Raw genomic sequence first — 18682 nt, 5'->3', positions numbered from 1 at the left:
CAAATCATCCTGCACAGCTTAGATTGACAGAGCAGAAAATGGCGCCATTTTCCGCTCTGTCAATCTAAGCTGTGCCGGATGATTTGGAGATTCACAGCGCAGTCTAGCCGTTCCTGAAGAAAGGGGTGTGCACCCCCGAAACGGAGTCCCGTTGGACGTATCTACATCTGCTGGCTGTTTGTTTCCACTGGAGAAGCTAAGTAGAGCCCGGGGATGTTTCACAGTTAACACTCTTCTGGGTGTAAGCCAGTGACAGCCTTTTCCCCTGGGTGTTTCCAGTGGGTGGCTGTGCGACTGAGGGCTCTTCCGTGCACACAAAATTCATTGTAGATTGTTTTGAGTAGTTTTACCATTCTTGCCCTTATCTCTCCCCCTTATCTAGTTTTATTTCTTGGGGTTTGGGAGATTTTTTCCTTTTTTGGCCTGAGGTAGAAGGCATCCCTCCAGCTGCCGAGGGGGGTGTTAGGAGGTTGGTTGGTGGTGGTGGGGGGGGGGAGTGAACATCCCTCCCGCTGATGCAGGGGGGGTACTGGGCGGGAGTGGGCATCTTTCCTGTTGTTGGGGGGGTTTGCTTGGCGTGGGAGGGAATGTGTATCCCTCCCACTGCCAGGGGTGTTGCTTGGTGGCAGGAGGATTATGGGCATCTCTTCCGCTGCCGGGTGGGTGGTGTCGGGGGAGGGGTTGCCTAACGGCAGAGTTGGGAGTGAATGGACATCCCTTCTGCTGGGGGTTTTTGCTTAACAGCAGCAGCAGGGGGGGGTTGCTTAACAGTGACAAAATTTTCTGACAGGTCTGAGCTATCAAGCCTTACTTTCCTGTCAGTGCCTGAGCCAATCAGCACTCATGCACTGACCAGAAAGTAAGGCTATGACAGCTCAGACCTGCTGAAAAATTTTGCTCGCAAATGTAGGTCAGCGAGGTTAGGGAATCAACCGGCAATAATACAGAATCACCCGGAGTGCTCATTTAAATATTAATGACCTCATTGTAATACATTTGCATGGCAGAGTCAGAGACTGCTAGGAAGCTCGGAAAAGACCACAGTAAGCCATTTTGATAATCCACCACTAAAATACATAAATGCTAAACCGTCTAGAGCTGGTTTAGTGATCATGTTAGAAGTTTTGAAAATCTTCCCCCATAGTTCCTTCAGCCAAAAGGAAAATCTTGGATTCTTCATACACACTGTAATCAAGACCTGACATCCCAATAGTTCCACTGGTTGAGTGCCACTCTGTACACTCCCACCATCTAATCTTCTATCTATGCATTAAATACAAAAATATTATTTACGCAGTATAGTCATGTCCACAAAATACAGTATATTAAAAAAATCTTAGCTTAAAAAATCCAGTAGGTGGAGTCACTTATCTCTGTGCAGCCAGCTGACATCCTTGGGTCTGATAGATAGCTACATTCATATTTAAAAAAAAGTCACTAGCAAAATTCTCATTCACAGCAGCCCCTTATAATCCCTACAGGAGTGCCCTGTTTCACAAATGCATCCTTAGCGGAATTCAACTGTAGTCCAAACACATAGGGTAATATCCACAGGAGAGTTATGCTGCAGTCCAAACATGTAGCGGCAATACATAAAAATGGCAGTTCTCAATTCCAGCACTGAACTTCAAACTGCAGCATCATGACATCATCACCCATGCACTCCAATCAGAAGAGCGACTTCCACTTCACTGCTGAATTCAAACCATTTGGAGCCACACTTTGCAACTGTAAAATCCAGCAGTGCTCTACTTGTATCAAATGTTGCCGAATATCCCCCTGGCATTCTGTGAATGTTATTTGCTCCAGCTAAAGTGTGGGGGGTGGGGGTGGCCACACAAAACTCAAGAAGTCCTACATTTCAAACGTGTGGACTTCAGTAAAATAGGGGGGAGTTCCTGAAGAAAAAACTAATAGGATGGAAGGACATAAGAGAAGCAGAAGTAGAAAAACAGTGGTCCAAGCTGAAAGAAGCAATAAAAGTGGCTAGCGAATTTGGCAGCTAAGATTTAATGCTAAAAAATGCATGCATATGGGCTCCAAAAACCCAAGGGAATGGTACAGTTTATGGGGTGAAGAACTTTTGTGCATGAAAGAGGTGCGGGACTTGGGTGTGATAGTATGTGATGAAAAGATAATGGTGAAAGCTAGAAGGATGCTAGGGTGCATAGGAAAAAGGAGGCCATTAGGAAAAAGGAGGTATTTATGTATAGGACTCTGGTGAGAACTCATTTTTTAATATTGTGTACAATTCTAGAGACCACACTTTCAAAAGGTACATCCAGTCTGCCCATCTGCAGCATCCACTATCTCCTTCTTTCCCTAAGAGATCCCAAGTGCCTGGCTCTACCGGGAGACTATTCTACACATCTATTACCCTTTACTCCTGAGCCTATCACCTCTCAACTTTATCCTATGCCTTCTCACTGTTTCCTTTCAATTGAAAGAGATTCACCTCTTGGCTGCTTTGTCTAACTACTAGGCTACCTAACTCTCCTTGAGCCATAAAATAGATCACTTGAATAATTTCAAGTAAGGTTTGTAAAATGAAAACAGATTTATATTTTTTTCTGTGGTGGTCTCTTCTGGCCCTTTTTGTGATTCTGATAGTTGTTTACTAATACCGTAGTACATTAAAATTGTTAACACATTATTTCCTGCAGGACCCATTACATAAAATGAGCCCTTTGGCAAAAGGTACATTAATGGAATTAGTATGCATTAGCTGTTAAGAAATGCCCTCTCTTTGATTAGTGTTAAATATTGATTTTATTCATTGATGTGAATTGTAAGAAGGCTAACTTTAATGATTTAGAATACAAGATATTTCTTATTTATTGGAACTCTTTTATTTTTATTTTTTCCTTTTATTCCCCCAGAAATATATGCCTATGGGATACTTTGGTGACGCCTAATAATAGTTTAGTTCATGGTAAGTAAAATGTAGAAAAATGCAATTATTAATGCTTTCCATTTTATTTCTATCACATAATAGTTTTCTTTTTCTCTTTTTGTTGTTTGTTTTCTTTTTTTTAACCAAACATCAAAATCTAGCTTTCTCCAGTATATTCTCAATGAAATGTACCATTCAGAACTAAACAACTATAGAGGTTTAGTTCAGAAGAACCTGGCCTCATTTTAATTTTGGAGCTTGGTTTCTTAATTGGCTTTTGTAAAATCTTTTAAATATACATATAAATTATGGCACTTACACGTACAAGATACAGAATCCACCATCTCTATTTATAAGGGTTACCATTTACACATACAGATCCTTGAGTAATGCTGCTCTTTTTTGAACCTTTTTCTTTGTAAAATGGCAATTTTCAGTATATGCAACTTGGTTTTTTTTGTTGGGTTTTTTGGGTGGGGGTTGTTTTTTTTAAATCTTTATTGAGTTTTCAAAGCTGTGTTAACAGAAAAAAAGATTATTGAGGTAAATACCTAATCTTCCTTTCTGCAAAATGTGTTTTCCTGCAATTTGAGATTTTACAAAAGGTTCAGCATTTGGCAAATTTGGTAAAATATCCTGCAAATTGTGAACATAAAGTTTCATGCCTATATGATATATGGCAAATCAAGCTTCATTGCACTTTAATATGGTACTTGGGGACCACCAAAGTTGTTTCTTTTTATCCAGATTAAATAAAATTAGAGGTCTCAGTAACTCGTATATTAGGTATTTGTGACAGAAAATAGCTACCATCTGACATCCATTTAAACTTTATTATTATTATTTTTTATAACTCACATATCTAAAAATCTATGCGTTGTATATTTTTTAAAACATACATAAATAATAATGAAGAAATAGCCATATAATACTGTTATATTAGTTAGTGTCATTCTCTTTGAATTTCAGCTTTTACCTGTCATGACAGTGGAGCCACAGTCCTTTCATATGCTCCAAAACATCAACTGTTAATATCTGGCGGTAGAAAAGGATTCACATATGCTTTTGATCTCCGTCAAAAACAACAGAGACAGGCTTTCCAGAGTCATGATTCTCCAGTTAAAGCAATTGCTGTGGACCCAGCCGAGGAATATTTTCTCACTGGATCTGCAGAAGGCAATATTAAGGTATGTTTCTTAACTAGCTGGCATAATTACAGAGCTTTCTCTTGGTAATTTACTTTGATCTTTGCCATACATCTGAAATAATGGAAATTGGAATAATTTTCATGCCACAGTGGGTAACTACACTGAGATTGCTGCCAGTTAATGATGAGTACAGTGAACCGCATCAATGAATCACTTCCTGGAACTGTTTGTTTCTGCACCAATTATGAAAGTGGTCTCAACCTCAAACCCTTTGCAGGGCCACATTTTGGATTTGTAGGTACTTGGAGGGCCTCAGAAAAAAATAGTTAATGTCTTATTAAAGAAATGACAATTTTGCATGAGGTAAAGCTCTTTATAGTTTTATAAATCTTTCCTTTTGGTTAAGTCTTAATAATAATATTGTAATTTATAGCTAAAGAGACATATGGTCAAGAAACTTTTATTTTACTTTTGTGATTATGATAAACATACCGAGGTCCTCAAAATAGTACCTGGTGGGCCATGAGTTTGAGACCCTTTCAGTCTTACATCAATCAAGTTATACTCCAGAGAAAAGGTAATTAATACAGTTTATTAGAGCAAAGCATAAGTAGTTTTCTCAGGTTCCATTATTGTGTCTATCAGGTCCTTCAAACAACAGAAAGTAAAAAAAAAGGAATCTCCAAACAGAAGACACACCAACCCATTGAATTCCAGTCCCCTTGCCTGGTTAAACATAGAAACATAGAAGTTGACGGCAGAAAAGGGTTACAGCCCATCAAGTCTGCCCACTCTGCTTACCCACCCCCTGTCTATGCCCTAATGACCCAATTTCCTTATCTTGACCCTCGTAGGGATCCCACATGGATATCACATTTATTCTTAAAGTCTGACACGCTGTCTGCCTCGATTACCTGCACTGGAAGCTTGTTCCAATGATCAACCACTCTCTCTGTGAAGAAATACTTTCTGTTGTCGCCATGAAGTTTTCTGCCCCTGAGTTTGAGCGGGTGCCCTCTTGTGGCCGAGGGTCCCTTGAGAAAGAAAATATCATCCTCCACTTCGACACGTCCCGTGAGGTACTTAAATGTTTCAATCATGTCTCCCCTCTCCCTACGTTCCTCGAGAATGTAGAGCTGCAATTTGTTCAGTCTCTCTTCGTACGAGAGACCCTTGAGCCCCGAGATCATCCTGGTGGCCGTCCGCTGAACCGATTCAATTCTGCGCACATCTTTACTGTAATGTGGCCTCCAGAATTGCACACAGTACTCCAGATGAGGTCTCACCATGGCCCTGTACAATGGCATTATGACTTCAGGCTTTCGGCTGACGAAACTTCTATTGATACAACCCAATATCTGCCTTGCCTTAGATGAAGCCTTCTCCACTTGATTGGCAGTTTTCATGTCTGCACTGATGATTACTCCTAAATCTCGTTCTGCTGAAGTCCTAGTTAAAGTTTCTATGTTCAAGAAGTACGTCCTGCATGGATTTCCGCTTCCGAGGTGCATGACCTTATATTTCTTAGCATTGAAGCCTAGCTGCCAGGTTGAGGACCAACTTTCCAATGTAAGCAGGTCCTGCGCCATATAATTCTGTAAACTGCATTCACTTATTATATTACATAGTTTGGCGTCATCAGCGAATAGTGTTATTTTACCTTGAAGCCCTTGAGTCATCCCCTATGAATATGTTGAAAAGGAGTGGACCCAGGACCGAGCCCTGCAGCACTCCACTGGTCACCTCCGATGTTTTAGAGAGGGTACCATTAACCACCACCCTCTGAAGTCTGCCACTCAGCCATTCATTGATCCATGCAGTTACTGTACTTCGCAATGGTCTCTCTGCTGCACAGCTTTAAACTTCAGACTTCTTTTCAGGACTGCCTCAATTTGCAGTCCCTAATTCCATCAAACAAATCCCAGGCTCACGCATACTCAAGGTCCATGGTCAGCCCAGGAAATAGATTTACAGATCAATCTTCTGGAGCTCTGGGCAATGTGGAGCCCTCTAAAGCAGGGGTCTCAAAGTCCCTCTTTGAGGGCTGCAATCCAGTCGGGTTTACAGGATTTCTCCAATGAATATGCATGAGATCTATGTGCATGCACTGCTTTCAGTGCATATTCATTGGGGAAATCTTGAAAACCCGACTGGATTGCGGCCCTCAAGGAGGGACTTTGATTCCTGCTCTAAAGGCTTTTATAAATTAATTGTGTTCCAAAAGACAATCCAATTGCAATGTATTACATCAACAGGCATGGTGATATGGAATCCTACCTTCTGTGTCAGGAGGCCACTGGGATGTGGAATTGATCTCTCCAGAAAAGGATAGTTCTCAGAGCCACATACCTGCTGGGTAAACTCAACAGCCTGGCCTACAGACTGAGCAGGGTAAATCAACCTGACAAGTGGTCTTGCAGCATGGGCATTGCCTGGTAGATTTTCCGAGAGTGGGGCACTCCTTGGTGGATCTCTTTACCTCTCATTACAATCACAAAGTTCCTCAGCATTGCTCCAGGCTCAGGTCACGACAGACTAGCATCTGATGCCTTCCTCTTGCATCGGCAGACAGGTCTTCTATTTGTGTATCCTCCCATTTTTCTCATACAGTAGACTTTATTGAAACTCAATTCTGATTGTCCATATTGGCCCAAGCAGATATGGCTCCCACTTTTTCTGAAGTTATCTTTCAAAGAACCATAGGGATTGGACTGTTTTCCAGCACTCATCTTGCAGAATTAGGGATATGTTCTGTATCCCAACCTCCAGTCTCTGACCCTCACAGCCTGGATGTTGAGAGCATAGAATTTGATTCCTTAAATCCCTCAAAGGGTGTCTCAAAGATTTTGCTGGCTTCCAGAATATATTCTACTAAAAGATGTTATTCTTTCAAGTGGTGGAAGTTTGCTGTCTGCTGTGAGTCCAAGACCCTTTATCTCTCTCTTGCCCAACTCTGAACCTGCTTGAATACCTTCTACACCTCTCTGTCTGGTCTCAAGACCAGCTTTATAAGGGTTTACCTCAGTGCAATTAGTGTTTATCTTGTTTTGTTTAGAAAGTAACCCATCTCTGGCCAGCCTTTAGTTACTCAGTTTATGAGAGGTTTGCTTTTGACAAAGCCCCCTGTCAAACCTCCACCTATGTCATGGGACCTCAATGTTGTCCTTACCCAGCTGATGAAAACTCCTTTTGAGTCACTGGATTCTTGTCCTCTGAAGTACTTAACCTGGAAGGTCTTGGTTTTTGTGGCAGTTACTTCAGATGGCAGAGTCAGTGAGTTTCAGGTCTTAGCAGTGGATCCACCTTATACAATATTTCACCACAGCAGAGTACTTTCTTCATACTTACATTAAGTTCCTTCCTAAGGTGGTATATGAGTTCCTGCTAAACCAGTCTAGTGTCCTGCCAACATTCTTTCCCGGGCCTCATGCCCATCCTGCCTCACACTGCACATCTTGGACTGCAAGTGAGCTTTGGACTTTTATCTAGAGCAGGTTAGGCCCTATAGACAGAACACTCAGCTTTTTATTTGTTTCTTTCGATCCTAACAGGATGGTGTCTATGTCGCAGTGGCCTCAGCACCATAAGGATGTGGGTTTAAACCCACACTGTTCCTTGTGGCCCTGGGCAAGTCACTTAATCTCCTCCCCCCTTGCCACAGGTACATTAGATAGATTGTGAGCCCATCGGGACAGACAGGGAAAAATGCTTGAGTACCTCAATACATTAATGTAAACTGTTCTGAGCTCCCTTGGGAGAACAGTGTAGAAAATTGAATAAATAAATATCGGTAGACACATTCTTTCTAATTGGTTAGCAGACTGCATCTTTTTCACTTAAGCACAGTCTGGGTTAACTGGAACTTCATGTCCTGGCTCAGTGTCGGAGTTCTGGCTGCATTAGTAGCCCACTTGAGGTCAGCCTCCATTGAAGAGATTTGCAAAGCTGCAACGTGGTCTTCAGTCCACACATACACATCCCACTATTCCCTTGAGCAGAGTACCTGATGCAACAGCTGGTTTGGGGTCTAGAATCTAACTCTACCCTCCAAGGTCTTTATTCTGTTCCAGGTTGCACCTCCACAACCAATTTGTAAATATGTTTTCTGGTTAATTGATATTCTTGGACTTGCAATTGAGAGTCCCTGTTGTCCTAATGGTGTTTTTGGTGAGCCTGGTAGCTAGGGATTTCCACATGTGAGAATTATACAATCTGCTTGTCCTCAGAGAAAGTGAAATTACTTAACTATAGCAGGTATTCTGTGAGAAAGGCAGGCAAGGTATTCTCATATACCCTCCCACTTCTCCCTGGAGTTGTATTTAGTTGTTGGTTATGTTAATGTACTATTGGTCCCATGCTCGTGAATTGGGTGGGAAGGCACTGGCGCATGCACTGCTTCAAGCTCTTAATGAAATAGTATATCAGGCAGTGTTTCCACACCAGGCTTCACAGAGGATGTTGCCCACATGTGACAATAATTGGCCTGCTGTTCATGGAGAATACCTGCTTCAGCTAAATAATGTTGCTTTCTCCAATTTGTTTTAAGTTTGCTATCATATACTGTCTCTTGTTCCATTCTTGAATTCAGATACCGAACTCATTACCTCCAAGCTAGAGTCTGGGGCTCTTTAGTTTGGAAAAGGGAAGACTGAAAGATGATGATATAGATTGTGTTTCAAAAAATGAAGTATTACGTTTAAAACAAATCAAAGAAAATGTTTTTCACTCACTGCATATACGTGACATATACTGAGCACATTCCTAACCGGTCTAACTTGTAAGGTATCCATATTGAATTTGATGCAGATTCGCATATAGAAGGGGTCTCATGTTTGCGCATATATTTTCATTAATAGTTATCTGGAAACTAAACTAGTTAGGTGTGTTTTTGGAATGGGACTGAGAACCAAAAGGTGTTTGCATATACACCTTAAATATACTTTGGGGAAAGGTCTCTGTTCAAATGTGTGTGTGTGTATTGGTGTTTCAGGAACAAAAATGTAATATTTCTTAGATTTACTACTAGGAAAAAGAATAAGCCTACCTTCTTTTAATGCTGTTGGGTTTGGACACACTAGGGTTACCATATGGCTCCAGAAATCTGGGTTTTTCTTCCATTGAAAGCAATGGATATAAAATCTGGTTATCACAATCTGTCCTCCTTTTTCTAGATAACTACTTTATATCTCATTACCAAAATTTTTTATAAATATATCCATATAAATTATTAAATAGTGCTCAGACCCACAACCTTAAGTGTTTAAGTGTATACAACACAACACAGGCTGCCATCAGATCATCATAGCACCATCATTGTCTGTACCACCTGATATTTTTATAAATTCTCTTGTTTAATGAAAACAAAATGGACTTATCTTTTATGGTGATAAACTTGCATTCGAAGGTCACGCGACAGGCAGCTCCGTGTTATAAAGTGCTCGTGCCAATTATAAAAGACTCCTGGAAGCCATAAAATACAAATCTTCCCTCCTTTTTCTAGAGCCATAAGGTAACCCTTGGACACATTATTAAGACACTACCACAGATCTTTGAAGGGGAGCTTCAACAGTTGTTCTGCAGAGAACCTGGACTGTGGCTGTAATAACTAGGTTGGTTAAGAAGGAAGGAAAAAGACTTGGCTGACCATGAAAACTTACTGTATCCTATCCTCAGCTGGAGCAGAAGAAAAAGAAGAAAAGACCACACCGTCAAACTGCAAGATGTACTTTAATAATGTACACATATGAAATGGAACCAGAAACTGAACCCATCACGGACTGTGTTTCGGCTTAAAGAGCCTGCATCAGGAGTCCAATGGTTCTAAAGAAATAAAACACAATGAATATCAAAATAGAAATAAAAACATTAAAAACCCAAATTTTACAAATCAACAGATTAGTGGAATACCTGAAAGTATGGGTTTCAGATTTGTTTGTTATGATTTGTCTAATACATATACACTACCCTGTATTTGGGATTATTATATGATTGTTTTGGTCCACAGACCCTCCCATTCAGCTGTTCAGTGTAATATCCCTGTTTTCATTGTTTTTGGACAGTATCCAGCTTGTTTGTTTTAATTCTTTGTTCTAATGCCTTGCAAACTTTGGAGTTTTAGGGCTCCCTTTATGAAGCCGCGTAATAGCGTGCACTAATTTGCCAGCCGTGCTAGCCACTACCGCCTCCTCTTGAGCAGTTTTTCGGCTAGCGCAGGGGTTAGCACGCACTAAAAATGTGCGTGCACTAAAGCCGCAAATGCGGCTTCGTAAAATGAGCCCTTAATGTTTTTATCTATATTTTAACATTCATTTTGTTTTATTTATTGTTTTAGAACCATTGGACTCCTGTTGCAGGTTCTTTAAGCCAGTGACAGATCTGATTTCTGGTTCTACTTCATATGTGCACATATTAAAGTACATCTTGCAATTTGATGAAATGGTCTCTGTTTGGGTTTTTCTTACCTTGGTTTTGGTGCAGAGTCTTTTTCTCCTTTTTTTTTTTTTTTTTATTAGTGTGGATTGATCTAGAAGACCAGACTGATCAGAATGAGATTACCTGGCAAAGAAAGTCTGATGTTACTGTTGACAGAATAAGTTGTGCATTGTTATAGTGTATGGTTTTATTTTTTCTTTAGATATGGAACTTGTCAACGTTTAATCTCCTGCACGCATTTATCAATGAGCATGCCCGACAGTCCATCTTCAGAAACATTGGAACTGGGGTTATGCAGATTGAAGTAGGACCAGCCAATCACATCTTCTCTTGTGGAGCTGATGGCACTGTGAAGATGAGAATCCTACCTGATTGTTTTGGCACAATAAATGAAGTGTTGAAAAATGATGTGAAATTAATGCTCTGATGTTCTGAAACTAAGGTGCATAATTTTCTAAAGCAAATTTCAAGAACTTTCAATGATTTCTTTTTTTTTTTTGGCATAACTAAAAATGATGCTTTCTTTTATTATAATTATTTCTTGGAACTTTGCCGCTGAAGCACTGACGCCTTAAAAAATAATTAACAAGGTTATTCAGAAATTCGTTACTACATTGCCTAAGATAGGAAATGTAGATGATACTACATTATAATATAAATAGATATATATACATGTGTGTGCACACGGCGTGGGTGAGTATTGCTGCTGAAGTCCTTTATTTCTTACAAACTGCCTTTTAAATTTTGTCCAAAAATGCACAAGGTGAAGAAATTTTTAAACATTGTGTATATCTTCTCAAGAATATACATTTAATAATACATAGATTATATGAGTGATTTTATTTGTCAGCATAAAAGGAAATTATTGAAACTTGTATATAAAGAATTGTGTTCTTTAGATAAATGTTTACTTTTTTAAGTGTCTCACAAGATAAAAAGCAACAAAAAAGGGCCAGATTTATAAGAGTTTATAAATCAGCACAAAGTAGAGCGCTATTTATAAAATAGGCCCACATTTCAGAATTTCCATGGTAATTTTGTAGATCAGCAATGTTAAAATGTTGTCTAGCACTTAAATATAGTGTGCATTATCTATTGAAATTGCTTTTGCAACAAATATATTTAAGATAATTACAGTTGTGCACACAAATAAGAAAATAATTCAAATTGAGTGCAAATAAAATGATTAACGAAACATTTATATGAATATAATTAGGAAGCTTAAGGATTTTTTTTGCCAAATTGTAAAATTATGTACATTAAGATCTTTGACCAAATGCACAAAACATTTCTCTTAATATGCTGCAAATGTTTATGCAACTTTAAAACTTTTATTTTGTATTGTTTTGGAAATGTAGAAAAATAAGACATGCTTAATTTTCACAGATTAAACAGAGTGGATGGTTAGTTGATTAAATCTTGTTCTTTTTAACCCCATCCCCCCTGAAGTATGTTGCGTAGTATGATATTGCAGAAGATAATTTTATATTAGGTTCTGTTCTGTGGCTGTGCTATGCACTGCCATGCAGAAAAACCTGGGTTTGATTTCCTGTTCAGGTACTTTACTCCCTGAGTCAGCTGAGATTGGGGATGTTACAGAGGCACTGTTCCTATCCCTTAGGGAAAGGGAAAATTGTACAATTGTAATGCCTAGTGACAAGATTTAGGTTGCTACTCTGTTTAGGGTAGGTGAGTTAGGATAGGACATAAAACAGGCAGAAAAATCCCATGTGCATGCAAATGAAGGCTCAAAGCATCATTTTACAGCCCTAGTTCTAATTGAACCAGAAGCAAAAGGAGAAAGGAAATAGCAGAGTCCAAAGTTTAAAAAAAAATTTACATACACTGGTCCTGATATATTAAGCATATTTCTCACAGATGTAGAGGGATAATTTTATAATAGGGCACCCATGCCTAGTTTATGCCTATTATATAAAAGCACATAATGTTGTGATCATCTTATCAGAGGCTATAGAGCTCATTCACATTTATATTGCTCAATATGCCTTCTGTAAAAATAATCCCTCTAATTTTTTTTTATTTTTTTTTTTATGTTTTAGAACATCAAAATAGAGTGCAATACATTTTTACTTGTCTGGCCAAAACATCAATTGACTTAGCAATTATCCGTGGCATCATAGTACAGTTTCTCTTAGCTAGTAATCATCCAAAATACCATAACATCAATGTGATCATGTTTTGGGCTGTAGCTCTGTGTCATAGTGTTGCATTCTGTTTGGCTTTAACCAAATTATTTAATGTATCTTAACTCAGTAGTAAACTTTAAACTCAATGTCTCATTGATGAAAGCCAAATTAAAGGACCCTTCTAAGGTACACTAGAATCTGGCCTTAATGTGTGGTAACACCAGATTTTACTGAATTCTAAGCTCAGATTTAATGCAGAACCTTTTAGGTGCTCTATTTTTTTTAATGCAGGCCAAACATGTTACCATTAGCATGTGGTACCTTCAGAGAGTTAATGCGGGAGCACTTGCCGCCTCCTGTTTAGATGTTAAGTACTCCCACATGAACTTTTTGTTAGCCAGTTAGTGCACATGGTAAGTATAATGTGCTAGATAGCTAATGTTTCCATACCACACCCTATCCAAGAAAAATTCCAAAAAAATGTGCAACATGGAGTTTAATGAACAATAACAAGCAAACCACCACAAAATGCCTTTAAGGCAATTCTGCATTAGGCTGTTCTCACATGTTAATCACGCATTAAGGCCTAGATTCTCTAAATGGCACCATTGTCGGGGCTGCCAATCGCTTGTCAATCATGTGATGGCCTCTGGCAAAGGTAGGCATCAGAAATGTAGGCCAGGATTTTTGAGGTCTATATTCTTAGTGCCTCCGTAGGCGCTTTATGGTGCCTAACACCACTTCCTCCATTAGCCACACTTACAGTAGCATTAGGTGCCATAAATAACCTATGGAGGCACGATAGTGGTGCCGCTTTTTTGGGTGTCTTGAAAATCAGTTTAAAATGTTGTTTAAATGACTTTTTTTTCACTTAGGTGCTGGTAGGGCGCTGTTTATAGAATTTGAGTCTAACCCCTTCTTTTACTAAGGTGCACTAACCGATTAGCGGCGCTAAACGCTAATGCGTCCATAGACTAACACAAAAAACAGGGAGGAATAGAGGGTAGTATAGTACAAAGATTCAAAATATCACTCCAAAATAAAAGCACCACATAAGCCAAGAAAGCTAGCTTATTACTTAAGCGAAAGAAAAGCCTCAGACAAACAGAGAGGTGTACCTACACTCTTCCACCCAAGCATCATAGGCAAAAAACTTTTGCACAAGTTTAAAGTTAGCAGGTGGGAGCAAAAAATAGCCAAGAATGATTAATGGTAAAAACCACTCTACACAAACAGGCCAGGCCGACGATCATTTCGTGGCCGGTAACCACTGCTTCAGGGCCTTAGCGCCAAATCCAGGCTATCCTATAACACAAAACACAAACCCAAAAGGGAAATGAAATTGCTCACCTGCTGAAAGTTGAAAAAAAGAGCAAAAGCTCATTCAACTACTTACAGTACGCAGATCCTAACTGCTGCTTTCGACCACAACTTTCAAAGCACTGTTGTGGGGCTTATAACCATGTCCAGCCCTGTCAGGAGAAAGATCACGTGACAGGTCAGCTGAACACGAACCAGCCAATCCGGGCAGACCATGTCAGCTCATTCACAAAACAGAATGATTAAAAATCACATGAGCTAAAAACAGCCGATACACAAAAGAAGGTATACTAGAGAAATACTGCAGACAAGATAAAACTAAAATGATGACATGATTAACTATAGAAATGCTGACAGGATTCAGTAAAAATAGAACCAATCGATGCTTGTATTTAATCCATGGGGCTGCACAGCCTGGAGCTGAAAAATCCAAAATTGCTCCCTGCGCTGCAGTTGACATCTTCTATTGCCACCCCTAGGATGAATAGGAATCTGATCAAGTACCAAACAGCGTAGGAGATGCAGAAATTGTGATATCATGCTTAGCTGCAGTGAGTTTGTTAATTCTGGTGATGGGAAACGCTACCAACTTAAGGTTCATACCTCTTGTGAATCTGATTATGTGATCTACTGTATTGTTTGCCCCTGCAGACTTATTTATGTGGGACAAACTTCACATCCTCTGAGACTACGTCTAAATGAACACAGAAGTGCTTTAAAGAGAGGACTAGCCTCAGCTCTGATGGTTCAACATTGTGATACTCACAAGCATGAATTTTTTCAACTACGCTATTTGGTACTTGATCAGACTCCTATTCATCCTAGGGGTGGCAATAGAAGACTTCAACTCTAGCACAAGAAGCAATTTTGGATTTTTCAGCTCCAGGCTGTGCAGCCCCATGGATTAAATACAAGCATCGATTGGTTCTATTTTCACTGAATCCCGTCAGCATTTCCATAATCATGTCATCATTTTAGTTTTATCTTGTCTGCAGTATTTCTCTAGTATGCCTTCTTTTGTGTATCGGCTGTTTTTAGCTCATGTGATTTCAATCATTCTGTTTTGTGAATGAGCTGACATGGTCTGCCCGGATTGGCTGGTTCGTGTTCAGCTGATCTTTCTCCTGACAGGGCTGAACATGGTTATAAGCCCCACAACAGTGCTTTGAAAGTTGTGGTTGAAAGCAGCAGTTAGGATCTGCGTACTGTAAGTAGTTGAATGAGTTTTTGCTCTTTTTCAACTTTCAGCAGGTGAGCAATTTCATTTCCCTTTTGGGTTTGTGTTTTGTGTTGTAGGATAGCTTGGATTTGGCAATAAGGCCCTGAAGCAGTGGTTACCGGCCACGAAATGATTGTCGGCCTGGCCTGTTTGTGTTCAGTGGATTTTACCATCAATCATTCTCGGCTATTTTTTGCTCCCACCTGCTAACTTTAAACTTGTGCGAAAGTTTTTTGCCTGTGATGCTTGGGTGGAAGAGTGTGGGTACACCTCTCCGTTTGTCTGAGGCTTTTCTTTCGCTTAAGTAATAAGCTAGTTTTCTTGGCTTGTGTGGTGCTTTTGTTTTGGAGTGAGATTTTGAATCTTTGTTCCATAGACTAACATACACGGGTTAGCGTTTAGCACGCGTTAATCAGTTAGCACACCTTAGTAAAAGAGGGCCTAAGTGCTTTAAAGGACTCCTAAGAATGCAATGCCCTGATACAGAGCTGTGGCTCGAAACATGATTGTGTTGGTGTTAGTTTTTTGGATGATTATTGACTTAGAGAAGTTGCAGACAAGTGAAAAGTTAAGTATTGCATATATATTTCTAATTTTATTTTTCACAATTGGCCTATAATGCTATAGTAATTACTAAGTTGATTGATGTTTTAGTCAGACAAGAAAATAACTAAATATTGTACTCTATTTTTAAGTTCTAAAAACAAAAAAGGAAAAATTAGATGGACTTAATGATTATTATTTAGGAAGGCATATTGAGCCAAAAGCAGTATATGAATGAGCTTCATAGCCTCTGATATAATGGTTCCAATATAATCATTTTTTCATTATATTGAAGAGTTGTCTGAGGAATATATTGGTTACTTCAATTTGGATGGTATTCCTCGATCTTTTTTTTCTTCAATAAAAACATCATAGTCTCCCAGAACTATCCTCAGTAGTGCCTAGATCTCGCACAAATTTAATTTACACCTGCCCCAAGGCAGGTGCAAATAAGGTGCCTGTATTCTATATCTATGTAGGTGCATATTTTAGAAAGTACATCTGTACATTGGAGTTGCACCCTTGCTCTACCCAGTCAGCATTATGTTGCTGTGTGCCTACCTTTTTTGTACACTGATAAACTCCCTGCCCCCTGACACACACACACACACACACACTTTTATAATAACTGTTTTCTGTGTGTATAAAATGCTTTATACATGGTGAATACTTTTATAAAATTACCCTCAGAATGGAAAAAGTCTAAGAATCAGACCCATGGAAAGATACAGCATATAACATAGTAGAACAATGAAGGATTTATAAAATAAATCTCAGGATGTCTTTTATCGTCAAAGTGCAGATCTTTATAAAGAATGAATTTGCAAACATTTAGTAATCATTTTACATATAGGTCTGGTGACCTGTGGTTCAATAGTGAGGGATATTTTTCTCCCTGTAACTTGTATTTAGGGAGGAAACCTTTAAAAAGGCATTTCCATGGATAAAAGTGATTAGAGAATTAGGTTGTTATAAAATTGCCCTCTGGTTATGTAGGCAAATTTATGTACAGTACAGTCTGTGCATAAGTTGCTTAGACTGAGCAGAGGCCTTCCTGTAAGCTTGGTGGGAGAGAGATGTGTGTTCATACACACACACGTAAAATACCTGTATGTATGCATAAATAAACCTGGCAAAGTGTGTGCCAAAGAGCAGATGTAAATGTATGTGCATAAGTACCAATTTTCAAAGTACGCAAATGTGCACAATTTTGCTTTGAAAATTTGTTAGGGGAATTCACAAAGGTAAAATTGTGTGCATACTATTTATGCATCCATGCAGTTATAAAATTACCTCCAGAGTACAACTGTGTAAATGTTTTACCATGAGGAAACTTGACAGCACTTCCTGAGAGTAAATTAAATTCTTGGGTATACTGAAATTTTAACTTTCATTAATGTTTTAATTATTTCCATATCAAGACTTAAAACACTTTAACCAGTTTTCACTAGCTTTACTAGGAAATTTATATTTATATGCTTATATGCAATGAAAAATATCAGAATAAATATGTATTTTAATTAGGGGGTACAGTGACTATTAAAGATTGTAAAAACATTATGTATTTGTCACATCATTATAACCTTTTAAATAAAAAATATGTAGATATTTATTTAACATATCCTTGAATAGTGTCTTAATATTGTAGATTTTGCTTCCTTTTTGTAAAAGGGGGATGATATGGAAATTGTTGTTTAAAAGGATGTGTACATGGAGGTTTCCTGTAGAGGCTCAACTGACTGGAGCTGAAGCCACCATTGACTCCCAAGAGTAATGATTTTGGGTTTGTGGGCTCCATTATGCAAGTCTTTTGTTCCAAATACACCAGCTCTGAGGTAATTTCCTAGTTTTCCAAGACTAGCTAGCCAATGACACAATAGATCCATAGTATCTGCTCTTTCCAGGCACCATCAACATTAGATGCTGCAATTTTGTATACATTGAGTGACATTAGCTACTGCACAGAATACATTGAGATTTGCATGGACTTGTTTGATCCAAGGAGTCACCCTATATGTTATTACAGCTTTAAAGCATGTTTACATTCTAGCCTGTGATAGATTTCTTAGGAGAACTGGCTGTACCTGATCACTTTGTTTTTTGACTTTGATCCCAATATTGGAGCAATAGGAATAGCCTATAAAACTTGTTAACCTCTATCTCAGAATTCTTAAAAGAACATAAGAATTGCTGCTGCTGGGTCAGACCAGTGATCCATTGTGCCCAGCAGTCTGCTCCCGCGGTGGCCCTTAGGTCAAAGACCAGTGCCCTAACTGAGACTAGCCTTACCTGCGTATGTTCTGCTTCAGCAGGAACTTGTCTAATTTTGTCTTGAATCCCTGGAGGGTGTTTTCCCTATAACAACTTCCGAAAGAGCATTCCAGTTTTCCACCACTCTCTAGGTGAAGAAGAACTTTCTTACGTATGTAAATCTATCCCATTTAAACTTTTGAGAGTGCCCTCTCGTTCTCCCTACATTGGAGAGGGTGAACAACCTGTCTTTATCTACTAAGTCTATTCCCTTCAGTATCTTGAATGTTTCTATCATGTCCCCTCTCAGTCTCCTCTTTTCAAGGGAGAAGAGGCCCAGTTTCTCTAATCTCTCACTGTACGGCAACTCCTCTAGCCCCTTAACTATTTTAGTCGCTCTTCTCTGGACCCTTTCAAATAGTACTGTGTCCTTCTTTATGTACGGCGATCAGTGCTGGACGCAGTATTCCAGGTGAGGGTGTACCATGGCACATTACAGCGGCATGATAACCTTCTCCGATCTGTTTTTGATCCCTTTCTTAATCATTCCTAGTATTCTGTTAGCCCTATTCGCCGCCACGCATTGTGCGGAGGCTTCATCAACTTGTTGACTAGTACTCCCAAGTACCGCCCCGGACATCCTGTATTCGTGTATAAGATTTTTGTTACCGACATGCATCACCTTACACTTATCCACTTTGAACCTCATTTGCCATGTTGCGGCCCATTT

The 18682-nt window shown here is 39.2% G+C and overlaps 1 protein-coding gene across 2 annotated transcripts in view; it reads left to right on the top strand.

Annotated features, from left to right (window-relative positions):
* Positions 1-11883, top strand: part of DMXL1 (Dmx like 1) — a 367266-nt gene extending 355383 nt beyond the window's left edge. For both annotated transcript variants that reach the window (XM_033929039.1, XM_033929038.1), the window contains 3 exons: positions 2880-2932; positions 3863-4080; positions 10676-11883. In XM_033929039.1, the coding sequence (XP_033784930.1) occupies positions 2880-2932; positions 3863-4080; positions 10676-10900 (496 nt within the window). In that variant the 3' untranslated portion in view covers positions 10901-11883. The remainder of the gene's footprint in view (positions 1-2879; positions 2933-3862; positions 4081-10675) is intronic.
* The last annotated feature ends 6799 nt before the right edge of the window (positions 11884-18682 follow it).

This window comes from Geotrypetes seraphini, chromosome 1 (assembly GCF_902459505.1).
Source record: "Geotrypetes seraphini chromosome 1, aGeoSer1.1, whole genome shotgun sequence".
NCBI classification, from domain to species: Eukaryota; Metazoa; Chordata; class Amphibia; order Gymnophiona; family Dermophiidae; genus Geotrypetes; species Geotrypetes seraphini.
Note: the sequence above shows the minus strand (reverse complement) of the source record. Positions and strands in the feature narration are given on the sequence as shown.